Here is a 12,581-nt window from a genome sequence, read left to right as displayed (position 1 = left end):
GCATAATTTGTCCTGCCGGGTTCTTGCAAATGTGAGTCTTGATAATTTTTTCAAACACTTTGCCTACGATGGAGGCTTATGAAAGTTCATACTGATTTAGTCTATCAGGTGCAAGTCTACTCTGCTTTCTGCCTTACTTCTGCTGGACACAGGGCTCTCTCTGAACCTATGGGAAAAGAGAACAGCACATACATGTTAAGCAGCAGGATATCTAGATTTTACATTCTTCTCAAAAGGAAGAAAAACTTTTAAAAATTGCAGATCATATGTGCTATTTAATGAAAATATCTATTGAGGCAAAATAGTAATACTGATAAGTCAGATTGAGTGAGAGGCATCTCATCAAAATAACTACAGTAAAGTCCTTTTTCCAGGCTTACCAGCACTTCTGCACCCTCATCCATGTTCAGAAGCAGACTCAGTAAGTCTTGGTTTAATCTACATGGGGACATTATCAGCACTGCTGCCCCTGTACAATTATACCACTGAATTATACCAAGATAACTCCTTTTGTGCATTCTTGGACTTGGAACAAATGGCCTTTAATTTATAAGATGAATCTTATTAAGCGTGTCATGGGCAAAAGGAGGAGTTTTTCAATTATGTTAGCACAATTGAAAAGCCCCGCAAAATGCAGCTCTGAAACCATGATAGATTAGCAGATTATGCTGTAGCCTAATTCTGGTAAACTAGTGTGTTAAAAACAGTTCTTTTTAGACTACTGGGACAGATCAATGAGTGCTAGGAACACAGTATCCTCAGTGAAGGGCTTTCCCCTATGAGACCTGCTACCATGGGTATTCCAGAAGGGTAAGGCCCCAGAAGAGAGTTCTTGTGAGAAGGTGGGTGGAGAGTATGTGGTAATATATCAAAGTGAAGTCTGCTTTGAAACCCAGCAAGAACTTGGTTTCTGTATGCACATATATTTGATCCTATTTCAATTTTGTTATTAAACCACCTATAAACTCAGTAAAAAAACAAACCCTGACCTGTTTTGTACACCTCTACACAATATACTCCTACTTGATATTGAGAAACTGCAACAGTATGATGTGCACAGGTTTTATTTTCAAAGCAATCTCTTATTCTGTGTAGGATTTGTAACAATGCAATTAATACTTTGTTATAAAAAGCAGAAATGTAAAAAATGAAAATGTGCCACCTAATGCAAATGCACTGCATTTGTAACTAAAGAAAAATTAAAGAGGAAAGCATGTTGTCAACATTTTTCTCCATGTGATGTAGATCCCTTGTCCACGTCAGACATTGTGACAAAAGTACTACATTTCCCAATACTAGTGATTACAATTTAATTTAAATAGAGGGAAATCTTGAAGTGATTTCAGGTTTATTTGCAACACTGTACAAGAAGATTTACAAGGTCTAGAGACTTGTAAGGTTTCTATTGTAGGAACAAAATAAGGAAAGCTCTTTGTTGCCCTATGGAAAGGTTTGTGGTGGGGTAAAAAAACAGGAGATGATCCTGTTTCTTCAAGGTGATGGAAAGAAAAGTTGAGTCTGTTGCACCTACCCAAGTGGAAGACGTAAAAAATCATGGAGATTTATTTATTTCGTCCCTGACTTTGGCACTACTGGCAAGTACAATGAACTCTGACAAACAGGCCTTACAGCCCATGAACTATTTAGTCTTAAACTCAAATGTTTCCACTAGACTAGTGCTGAAGAGTGTACCTAAAAATAACCAAAAAAAAAAATCACACCACTGAGCTGACAGGAAATGTAAAAATTCTTCAAAGTGAGAAGAGAGCCACTGAAGCTGATGAAAAACAGTCATATTCCTACTACTTCATGCGTTCATAACACCTTCCTAGCATTTAGTATAACAATACAGCCATAAGTAGGTAAATATTGGAATCTTTACACACAGAGGTAAACTGAGGCATAAAGCCAAAGCCATTACCTGGCTTGCTCTAAAGTGATGGTAAAAGCAGAATTAAAGACCTGCTGGATTAAATAACATTGTCAGATCTTTAGCACAGGGACATTTAGGTCTGTACAATACCTTTCAATTCCAGCTGGCACCTTTGGTTGTTATTATATAACACAAGGAGCATTCAAAGTTTTTCTTTCCCCAGCTCTTGAGACACCGGGAGTGAATGGGGAGAGCGGGATCACAACGCAGTCAACACTTAATACTCATCCACTATTGCTTTCCTGCCACAGAAACCAGCAGCTTCCTGGGGATTTTTGCTGGGCTTCTACTAATAGGGAAATATCAAACCACGGGAGCCTGCTGCAGCTTTGTTGTTAGCTTTTCCTTTGAGGAAAAATATGTTTTTTTCTTGTAGATTTACCTGAGATTCTCCACAGGTAAAAGTGAAACCATCCTTTGTTCACAGAGTATAGGTCATACTAGACTCTCTGAGATTCTGGGTAAGATGAAGCTACATCTGCTTGTGATTAAAAGGAAAACAATTAGGGCTTATCCAGATGAATTTGCACATCTGGGCTGTGTTCCCATGACTAGGAATGTGCGTTTCCCCAGGGACAAGTAGCAGTGGTACACCTTATGCCACTGCTACTTGTCCCCGGGGAACGCCCGTGCGATGTGCGCTCTGGTGCATGGCAGGTTACCCCGGGTGGGGTAGGGGAGGCTGGGGCCAGCAACTGTGTTAGCCCCAGCAGCCTTACCTCGGGCCCTGGGGGCCTCCAGGAGCTACAACTGTGGTGCTCCTGCAGCAGGAAGGCTGGCCAGCAGTTGGAGTGTGGCTCTGGCTGGCCAGGCTCTGGTTTTGGGTGGTGTGCACTGCTGCCACATGCACTGCTCCACTTTTTTTTTGGCATGGATTTTTTTGACCCTGGGATCTCCCTGTGCCAAACCCTGCCATCTCCCTCACCCCATGACAAAGTAGCAGCACGGGGAATGCCTGCATATGCAGTATGTGGCACCACGGACGGGTCTGCGGCACCGCATGCTGCATGTCTGCGCTCATCTGGACACGCACTTATAGTCCAGAGTTGCTTTTACAAGTTAACCAGTTAAAACAGTCCATATAATTATACTTTTTCATGAGATCTTGTCCTTCCTTCACGTTCCTTTAATTACTATCATGTTACAGGCAAGGACTTGCTACAAACTTATTCCCCTACCATGCATTTATAAGAATTTAGCCTCTAATCTTTAAGGGTACTTTTTTCTATGTATTATTCCAGGCTAGCTTATTTTTTCGATCCAGCATTACAGTTATGCAGATAAATCTTCCTGCACTCATACCTCTCAAGATGCAACCATTTGTAATTACCATATTTACTCAAATATACAATGACCTCCACATAATAATTAGATTCTAGATATAGAAAATTTATACATTTGTATAATTTTCCAGGTATATAATCTATTTATTGGAGGTTTGCCTTGAATTTGCCTCCTCCCACTGCTACAACAGAGAAAATAAATCTGGAGGGGTAGGTAGCCCCCTTGCCTTCTGCCCTCCCTCAACTTCTTCCCTCTGCAGCCCAATACCTCCACCCCCTTATTGTCAGACCCTGCTTTCCCTAAGCACCTGGGAGTGAGAAGCAAATATGAAAACACTGACCTAGAAATAAGCATACCCCTAGTAACACGCATATAGGGAAATTGCTACAGGTACCCATAGACTTATTTCATCCAGAATTGATGCGGTTTACCTCCTTTGAAACTGCTGCAAGTTTTAGCAGGTATTCCATAAACACACTTTTAAGCAGCACTTCTGTACCTATTTGTATATAGTACAAACTGGGCATGTCTACATGTTCATTAATGCACCCTAATTATGGCACATTAAGTTTTGTACATGTTATGACAGGTACTAACTTCATGCACCCTAATCGGCACTACTGCACATTAGCACAGATAAATGGTTCTTTTAGTAATGCTAATACGCATTAGACTAAATCTACTGTGCATTAGCATGGGTTTTGCCCGCCATACTAATGCATAGTAGAATTACTCTTCTGCACATTAAGGATCTTGTGTAGATATGTCCTCTATTTTTTATTTTTAAGAAAAATTTTTCATGTTCCAAGTCAAATCAGCCAAATCAATTCCAAATGCATGAGTCATTCAAGAACCATATGTGGGCCCTACTACCGGCAAACATCCTCCACCCCCGCCTGCGGCTTCAGACGTTTCCAAATCCTTCAGCGGGCATCCTATGTGTAGACTCAAGCCCGGAGGCTTGGGATTTGGATGCCCCTGAGTTTTGCTTGTCCTCAGCCATATGGCCACAGAAGCAACCTAGGGAGGAATCTCCCATTGACAAGATCTTTCTACTGGAAGAGAAAGTGAGAGGTTAACTATTACATTACCTCAGCCAAGGAACTACCCTGCCAAGAAAGTGGTTTTCCCCCTGCAAGTAGGAAAATGGCCTTAGTGGTCATGGTAAGCCATGTCCACTATGCATGATATTAATTCAAATCCAAAAGGCTCATGTTTACCATATAGTTCATTGGGCTGGCCCCAGCAGAGACAACCGTGTTTCATGCCATGATGACCTCACAGTTCAGCACTGTTCAGTACCCGTGTGTGCTCCAGATACCTCCCACAGAGGCTCTGTGTATTAATTAGCCCCCCCCACTCATGACTGGAACCAGGTGTTCTTGTCACAAGTCCTGGTATATGCAAATAGGGTGCAGAGCAACCTGGTCTGGCTTCAGCTCATGGAGGGCAGAGGCACACTAGTCATGTGCAACAGGCTTAGAGGGGGCAACAGAAGGATTCTGGGTAAGCTGTTTGGGGCCCCATTTGGTGATGTTTGCCAGACATTTAAGGCTGGTTAAAAAACAGGACTCATTGGAAATGGGAAAGAAAGGTGCAGCTCAGCGGTGCGTGTGTGTGTGTGTGTGAGGGGTGGGGGGGGGAAGGAAGTTGAAATGTAATTGCTCACTATGACTTGAAAGAGTAAATGCTGAAGGGGACTGAGCACAAGGGGCAGTACCATGTATTTTATTCAGATAGACTCTGCTGGCCTATCCTTTGGTGGGTTCCCATCAGCATCTTGGTTTTCTGGCTAAGATCAAGCATTTCTGGCACCAAGGGGAGAGTGTGAGGCCTGGCGCTGGCCCCCCTGGTGCTGGCCTGATATTGCAATACCTCCAGGTCCAGTGCCAGTTCCCTGTGTTTTTTTAAGGGCCAAAAAAGGGTTTCCATCACCATTTTTGGCATTAGGAGCGGGTGTTAGACCTTGCTTCAGCCTCTCTGAGTGTTTGGCCCGGTGTTACAGTGCCTCCAGCTCTGGTGCTCATTTCCTCCTAGGGGAGAAACTGCCTGTTTTTTGTTTTTAAGAGTCACACAGACATGAAAAGGCTCCAATCAGTATGTTTCCTCCCTATGGGCCAGATGTTTTATAGTCATGTTCAGTTTTGGCTGCTTTTAACTAACTTTATAGTTGGTTTCCATTATTGAGAACATGTTGCTTTTGGTACCAGTTTAATAATATACAATGTATTTAGGAAAGCTTCCTTGTATGCAGATGTAACATGAAGAGCTGTTTTCTCCAAGCTGATTGGGGGGGGGGAAAACCTTGTCTTATATTCGAGTAAATACAGTAAACTAAACATACTAGTTGCTTTATTGTGCTAAGTTAGGAACTGCTATTAGGCAGCTGAATAAGTAGGCATTATGTAGCTTCCTTGAGTAATACTGCTAATACTTATCAGTAAGAAGAATATCTATCTCTTGATAATCATGAAAGAAATACTCAGTAATATAACTAAGTGTAGTATGCACTCCAATTACAATTCTTACAAAGGAATAAACTCCGCATTTACAAACTGAATTGCTGCATAGCAATGCTAACAAATATAGCTGCAGTATCTATTTTAAATGCCATCACTAGTTAATTGGCAATTGTCATCAACTGCAATTTTTGTTGTTTGTTGAAATGCAACTGTGATTTTAAATTCAGCAATGTTCATCTAAAGAACTGCACAATACACCATCTTTTGACAATACTAAGAATTACAACAGTTCACATGGTTTTATAAAGCACTTCGTTTACAACTGTGATATGACACACTTTGCCCAGCAAGACAAACAGTGCAGCAACTATAAAAACATTCAACTACTGAAAAAAAACGTATTTTAATTATTCAAAAAATAAACTCATAGTAGTAAATTTTATACAAGCAAGAATATTAGTAGTACAGGATATTTTAAATTCTCAAATTTTACAGAAGTTTTAATACATTATTTTATCATAAATAGCAAGATACACAGGTCATTTCCTGGACTACAGGCTAGAAATGCTTGTGCTGTTTTCAGCCTTTTCTTGAAAAACCACTGCTCCATGCAAGGGAACAACATAAAAGATGTTAACAATGGAATTCTTCCTTCCTTGATGCTAGTATGTGCGCTTTTCTTTTTCTCCCCAACTACTGTAAGCAGTGTTTCTCCAAAGATTTATCAATAAAGGAAAAATATCCAAAATTCTCACTGCTGTTTCTAAATGGACAATTTTCAGACCTTCCAAAATTCATTTTAGCTTCATGCATAACTTGAACAAATCTTGTACCTTTCAGCTTTTCCAAAACATTTCAGAACTGTTCTTCAGGTGAAAGATGTAATAATGACAGCAAGAAGGCAAACTGAATTTCAGCTTTGTACATAAAACACCCCCTGAAATGTTCTGTTGTTCACCACAGCACTGGTTCAAATACAGTAGAAGAGATTTAAGTTGCTCATCATTTACTGGGGGTAAGAAAAAACAAGTTGATTAGTAACCTTAAAAGTACTATTGTATCACATAAGCATGGCTAGTACTAATGCTAGAAGACATTTCTTCTAACCTATTTAGAAAGTAAAAACTAGTCTCAATATCAAGCAAAAATAAAACAGGTTTCTAACGAAAAGCAAGGGTCTTCAAAATATTATGTATTTTAAAGTTTTAGTAATCTAACTTGCCAGTACGCATTTCATTTGAATAAAAAGGACGACAAATATAAGAGTCAGATACTGTCCCCATACTGCAAAATGTACTTTATATTGTTAGTAGCATATAAATAAAATTCCACCCAAAAATTCTGCTATTTTGCTACTGGATATTGCAAAAACATTAATGTGCAAAATTATAAGCAGTAACTGTAAATGACAAAATGGTGCTACTCATTTTCATACTATAGCTATCTAATTTCTTCCTTTAAAAATACTTTAGTTCTTTTCTCATCTTACTGATACAATCTACACCATCAGTATTTGTTTTTAAGAAATTCATAATTAAAACCCTTATCAATCAGTTCAAATTCTTATGCAAAGCAAAAAAAAAGTTTTAAGATGACTAACCATTCAGGAAAGTAGTCTTTTCTAAATATTCTTGTTAAACTTTCAAGGTCTTCATTTGTAAAATGCAATTCTTCCAGTAACGTAGACAAAAACTGGGTATAAACTGGGCTCTGCTGAGAATTCTCAAAGACCGGTATGCTCTGTGACAACCTGAAAGACCACATTGAATACAGAAAATAGAAAACGTTAAGTGTCTCAACAGGAAGAGCAAGGCTGGTGCACTTTAGAGAGAAAATGTCAGCCATTAAAGTTACCTAGGAAGAAAGATATTTCTAGCATCATCCTATTTTAAACCTTAAACTTTATTGCTTATAGGTTACACTAAAACACAAGAGTAATTAAGATATGAATTTGTTTCAGATTTGGTCAAACTCAAAGCAGCTTTAAATCAGTTACGTAACTGAAGTTGGACAAGTAATTAATTCATTCCATCTCAAATCAATTTTATGCCCAGCTTACGTAATGCAGACTACGTTAAAAATCACTTTTAATGAACTTTGAATATTAAGCTTTTATGAGACCCTGAACAGAATAAAAACGTATAATGCAACTGTTTGCACTGTAATTATCAAAAGCAATAATTCCTCTGGTAAAAGTTCTGAAGTAGTAAGTGATCTGTGAAACAATTTTTCCCTTAGAGCATATAAAGAGTATTTTATACCACAAATTACCAGCAAATCATCATTTTTGGGAGTTCTACCTGGTCATAAAGACACAGGCACAATAAAGTTTCATATTATTATTTCCTAGAGGACTACAGTAGGGTCTGTTTAGTAAAGTCTAGTCTGTTTATTTATTTAAAAAGGTCTCTACAAATCACATCACTGAAAAAGCTTTTATGTAGTAAATTCATTTTGTTCCAAGCCAAGATTTCTCCAAATACCTGGAAACTTCCCACAGAGGCCTCTCAGATTATTATTTAATTTAACTTTACTCACTGCCACTGGGCACATGAAATATGAATAAAATAACTCAGAAGCTGCAGATCAATGAAGGCAGCAGAGTAATCAGAGCAGTGCATTTCCTCAGTAGGACATCTCTGCACCCTAAAACAATTTAAGTAATACTTGTCTTATAGAGTGGGCTGTGTACAATTGCTTTATTTTCAGAAACCCTAACAAGATGGATAGTCAGACAAAGATATTTTTGGCTAATTTTAAAGAGGAAAAAAATAAATCTCAGAAGTCATTAATCAGAACATTAACAAACTTAAATTTTACAGGTGGTATTTTTCTAACCGATTCCAAATATACTTTACATACAGACCTGATTACTTTTAACACAAAAAGGAAATGGTATGAATTTTGAAAAGTGAATGCTTGAGCAAAACTAAATTAGAATGCACTTCCCATTAATAAACTTAACGAGCAAACAATAAATCTGATTTTGGCAATTCATAATTTTTAAATAAAAAAAAATTATATGACCAATTTAATTCTGGTCAATTTAGTTCTTTAAAGAAGTCTGCTATTTAAAAAAAAAAAATCTTCAGAATTTTTTCCATCTGGATAGGTTTCTCAGTACTGCTGTGTAGAGCCAAGCCCTCTCAACTTCCACTGATTAGAAAGTTTTTTTCCCAAAATGAAGCTAAAAATGTGCATATAATCACTTTGGTTAGTTTACTTTACACTTAAGACAACCTGCTGATTTCCTTTACATTTGTACCCAGACTGAAGCATCTGTAATACTCAGTGTAAATCTCAATATGAATCAGATTCACTCAATGAAGCACGCAATGCGACTCTGGAGCACTCTATGGAAGTTGTGGGCACACAGTAATAAGAAACCTCAAACCCTTAAATAAGGCCAGCTGCTAAAGTTTTAAAAAATGAGTATTAAAATACGAGTAGGTTTTTGCATTTGAAATAATGAGTGAAGCACATCAGTATCTTGTTGTTCATGGCTTGTCCCATCAAAAACACCATAAATGATAACAAAAAGCATTCTATTACGGACCCAGGAAAAATATACAGTATTGCTAATACTGTAAGTTGTAATCCAGTGTACACTGTGAATCTGTATAAAAATACACCTCCTAGGGAACCAGATTCAAATACTGTTAATTTTAGTTTACAAGTTTTCGATTAGAACTGGAGCACATAAAACACAACCTTATCCAGGCCAGCTTTATATTTCATGATCAGAGATACCATTCAAATAGCTTCAACTGTTTATCACTAGTATGTTTGCCCCATTGATCAGTGTCTTTAAAAAAAAAAAAAAATCTTATAGTAAGGTGCTGAAGCCTAAAACTAAACCTTTAACTTCCTGTGCTAAAATATTGCAAAGCACAGCCTTTACACTACCATATCCCAACACTCAAGTCAGCTTTAGACAGTTTCAACCTCAATACCAAATTTTACTTTCAAGGTCATTTATCAGAAATAATATTCAAACAACAGTAACTGAATATTTCCACTTTATAAAAATGTATTCATTTAGGTAAATAATTATAAAGTGTGGTCAAGGGACTGGAAGATGTATTCCTTTCAGGAGACGCTTGTAAAAAAACGCATATAGTCTTACATGAGTTTAAACTAAATTAAAAGGTAAATAAAAAACATCTTGAAGCTTCCTAGAAATTAATCAGTTAATATGAGTTTTACTTGAGTAAGCACTGAGACACCCTCTGGAAATTAACATTATGAGTAAATCTCCATTTGAACAAAGCTACAAATTAAAATAAGTCTTGAATCAAGCAAAACAGTGGCAGAACATAGGTAAAGGATGCAATAAAATACATTAAATATTTGCATTAATATAAAACTGACATTGAGAAAGTTAAAATAAAACTTTATTTCTTTATGGGGGCAGAAAACTGGTAATTTTTTTGCGGTCTAACAGATTATGATCTTTTGGATTATTTTTCATTCCTTTTGGCATTCCATTTAATATGTATGATGTGCTGAATAGTTAAACCACTGCACAAAAGTGGCCACATTATGAAATACAAACATTAAGAAAAGCGTGAGGTAAACACACAAAACTTGGAATAAAATGGACAGGACATGTACAAACATGAGTCTTTCACAGAAAAGATTTGTACAGAGTAGCCATGTGCAGGTGAGCGCGGCCATACAGTATGTGGTGCTGCAGACACGTCTGCAGTGCCACACACCACATGTTCAGTTGTTCTCTGTGATGTAAGCAAGAAATGCCCGGCGGGGGGTTGACCCCTGGATATAAAGACCCACAGGAAAAAAAAAAAGGGCAGTGCATGTGGGGGCAGTGTGCACTGCTAAAACTGGAGCTGTACTCTGGCTGTCGGCCAGGCTCCGTGCAGCAGGATTGCCACTGCTGCAGCCCTGGGAGGCCCCCACGATCCCATTTAAGGCTGCTGGGGCCACCCCACTGTTGGTCCCAGTCTCCCCTACCCTACCTACGGTAATCTGCCATGCGCCAGAGCACGTGTGGCACAGGTGTTCCCTGTGCTGCTGCTAGTTGTCCCCGGGGAACCAAATGTCCACACGTGTGTGGACACAGCCAGTGGGTTCAATGGTATTTCTTCTATTCATTATGAAAGAGGACCAAGCAGCTTGTTTCATACTGTGGGGTATGCTGACTACTTTTTGCAGATCAGTATTTTAATACAAGTACACCTTCAGATTGTCAAACTGTTTCAGGGTAATCAGAAAAGGAACAGAGGAAGTGCTGAGAGATCAAGATCAGAGGTGTCAGTTCTGACAGCTGGTTTGGAAAAGGTACAAGCCTTTGGCTGCTTCTTAGAGCTCCTCTACACATGCAGGTAAAGGATAACAGAAGAAAGGCCCAGAGATGCATTATTATTATTAGTACAGTAGTAGTATTCTGCAAGTCATCCAACCTCAGAGTTAAAGAGGAGGTATATGATAATAACTTATTTGCACCAAGAGTCATGATTTTCTGATTGCTGGTACCAAAACACTCTGATTGTATGAAGTGCTACCTCTGCAGTACTGGAGAACAATAGACATTTTTAAGTGGCTCCAGATTTTTTAATCTGCTTTGGGCTTTAAATACAGAGGGTTAAGACTTGACTTTCAAAAGCAGATCTGTGCACACACAAGCCGTTTGTTATGGAATAAAAACAAAAATCTTTCCCCACAAACTTTGCATTCTGAGTGGTGTATTCTCATACAAAATCATACTGAATCCTCCTGTAGTTAATATTTAGGTATGTACATGAGAGAAGAACAAAATTATTGGAGAAATCTAGTAGTGAATAAAAATTTCATACCTTTCATACCACTTTTGGACTTCCTCAAACAGCAGCCAAATCCCTGCTACTCTTCAGATAAACACTATTAAACACATTTGTTCAAACAGTAAGGAATTTCATACCATTACCTACAGATTTTTCCCTATTAAATTGTCTTTCAAAGATAATTCTACTCAGTGCACCCTATTAAACCTATTTCAGGAGTTTACCTAGAAAATGCTTAATTTTTGTTGGTAAACAGGATCCTTTTGGCATTAACAAATGCTTATAATCTGTCACTCCCTTTTTAACATCAATTAACTGGCAGCTGCTTTTCTAACAATGATAAAGGGCTACTTCTGCATGGTTGAAGCCAATGGGAGCTTTGCTGTTGACTTCAACAGGAAAAGGTACAAGCCTCTGGCTGCTTCTAAGAGCTCCTCTACACATGCAGGTAAAGGTGCAATGGGATGTAATGTGCGATACGCACAATCGCGCATCTTGCCATGCCACACATGCATGGCAGGAGGCGTGATTGTGTGATCACACATTAGATCCTTATCACACCTTATTGCTGGTGCAGGGGGAGCCTAGGATCACAATCCTGGATTCCCCCAGCACTGGCTCCCATGGCTGCGAGACCTGTACCTCCAGAGGCTCATGGCGGCAGCAGTGTTATCTGTGAGCCCCACAGCTGAAGAGGCTCATGGGGGGGAGGGAGGGGATAGAGGGGGGCAACGGCAGCGTTCTCCCTGCTGCAAGCCCTGCAGCTGATGATGCTGCCACCACTTCGAGCTTTGTTAGCTGCAGGGCTGGCAATGGGTGCTGCATCCCTGTAGCTGGGAGCCCCTCAGTTGATGGGGCTGCCTGCCACAGGGAGCACTTGGCCACAAGTTCATTTAAGGAGTGATTAGAACAAGCTACAAAATGATTACACATTTTAGTGGAATAACGTTGTAGCTTATTGCTTGTTTTAATCACAACAATTGGTTGAACATGTAGCTGTGTCACAACTTAAGGCACAATTACCCAGTGAATCACGCCTTAAGTGTAATATGTAGAGGGGGTCCAAGCATAAGTGGGGGGGGTGGGGCTGAGCACACACATGCGCCCCCCACCCATGGG

The 12,581-nt window shown here is 39.1% G+C and overlaps 1 protein-coding gene across 2 annotated transcripts in view; it reads right to left on the bottom strand.

Annotated features, from left to right (window-relative positions):
- Nucleotides 1-5,501: 5,501 nt before the first annotated feature.
- RPAP2 (RNA polymerase II associated protein 2) overlaps nt 5,502-12,581 on the bottom strand; it is a 66,551-nt gene continuing 59,471 nt past the window's right edge. For both annotated transcript variants that reach the window (XM_006021824.3, XM_025201901.1), the window contains exons 12-13: nt 7,280-7,429; nt 5,502-6,688 (exon numbers count right to left, since the gene is read on the bottom strand). In XM_006021824.3, coding sequence (XP_006021886.1) covers nt 6,682-6,688; nt 7,280-7,429 — 157 coding nt within the window. In that variant the 3' untranslated portion in view covers nt 5,502-6,681. The remainder of the gene's footprint in view (nt 6,689-7,279; nt 7,430-12,581) is intronic.

This window comes from Alligator sinensis, unplaced genomic scaffold, assembly GCF_000455745.1.
Source record: "Alligator sinensis unplaced genomic scaffold, ASM45574v1 scaffold199_1, whole genome shotgun sequence".
NCBI classification, from domain to species: domain Eukaryota; kingdom Metazoa; phylum Chordata; order Crocodylia; family Alligatoridae; genus Alligator; species Alligator sinensis.
This window is presented reverse-complemented; position numbering and strand designations above follow the sequence as displayed.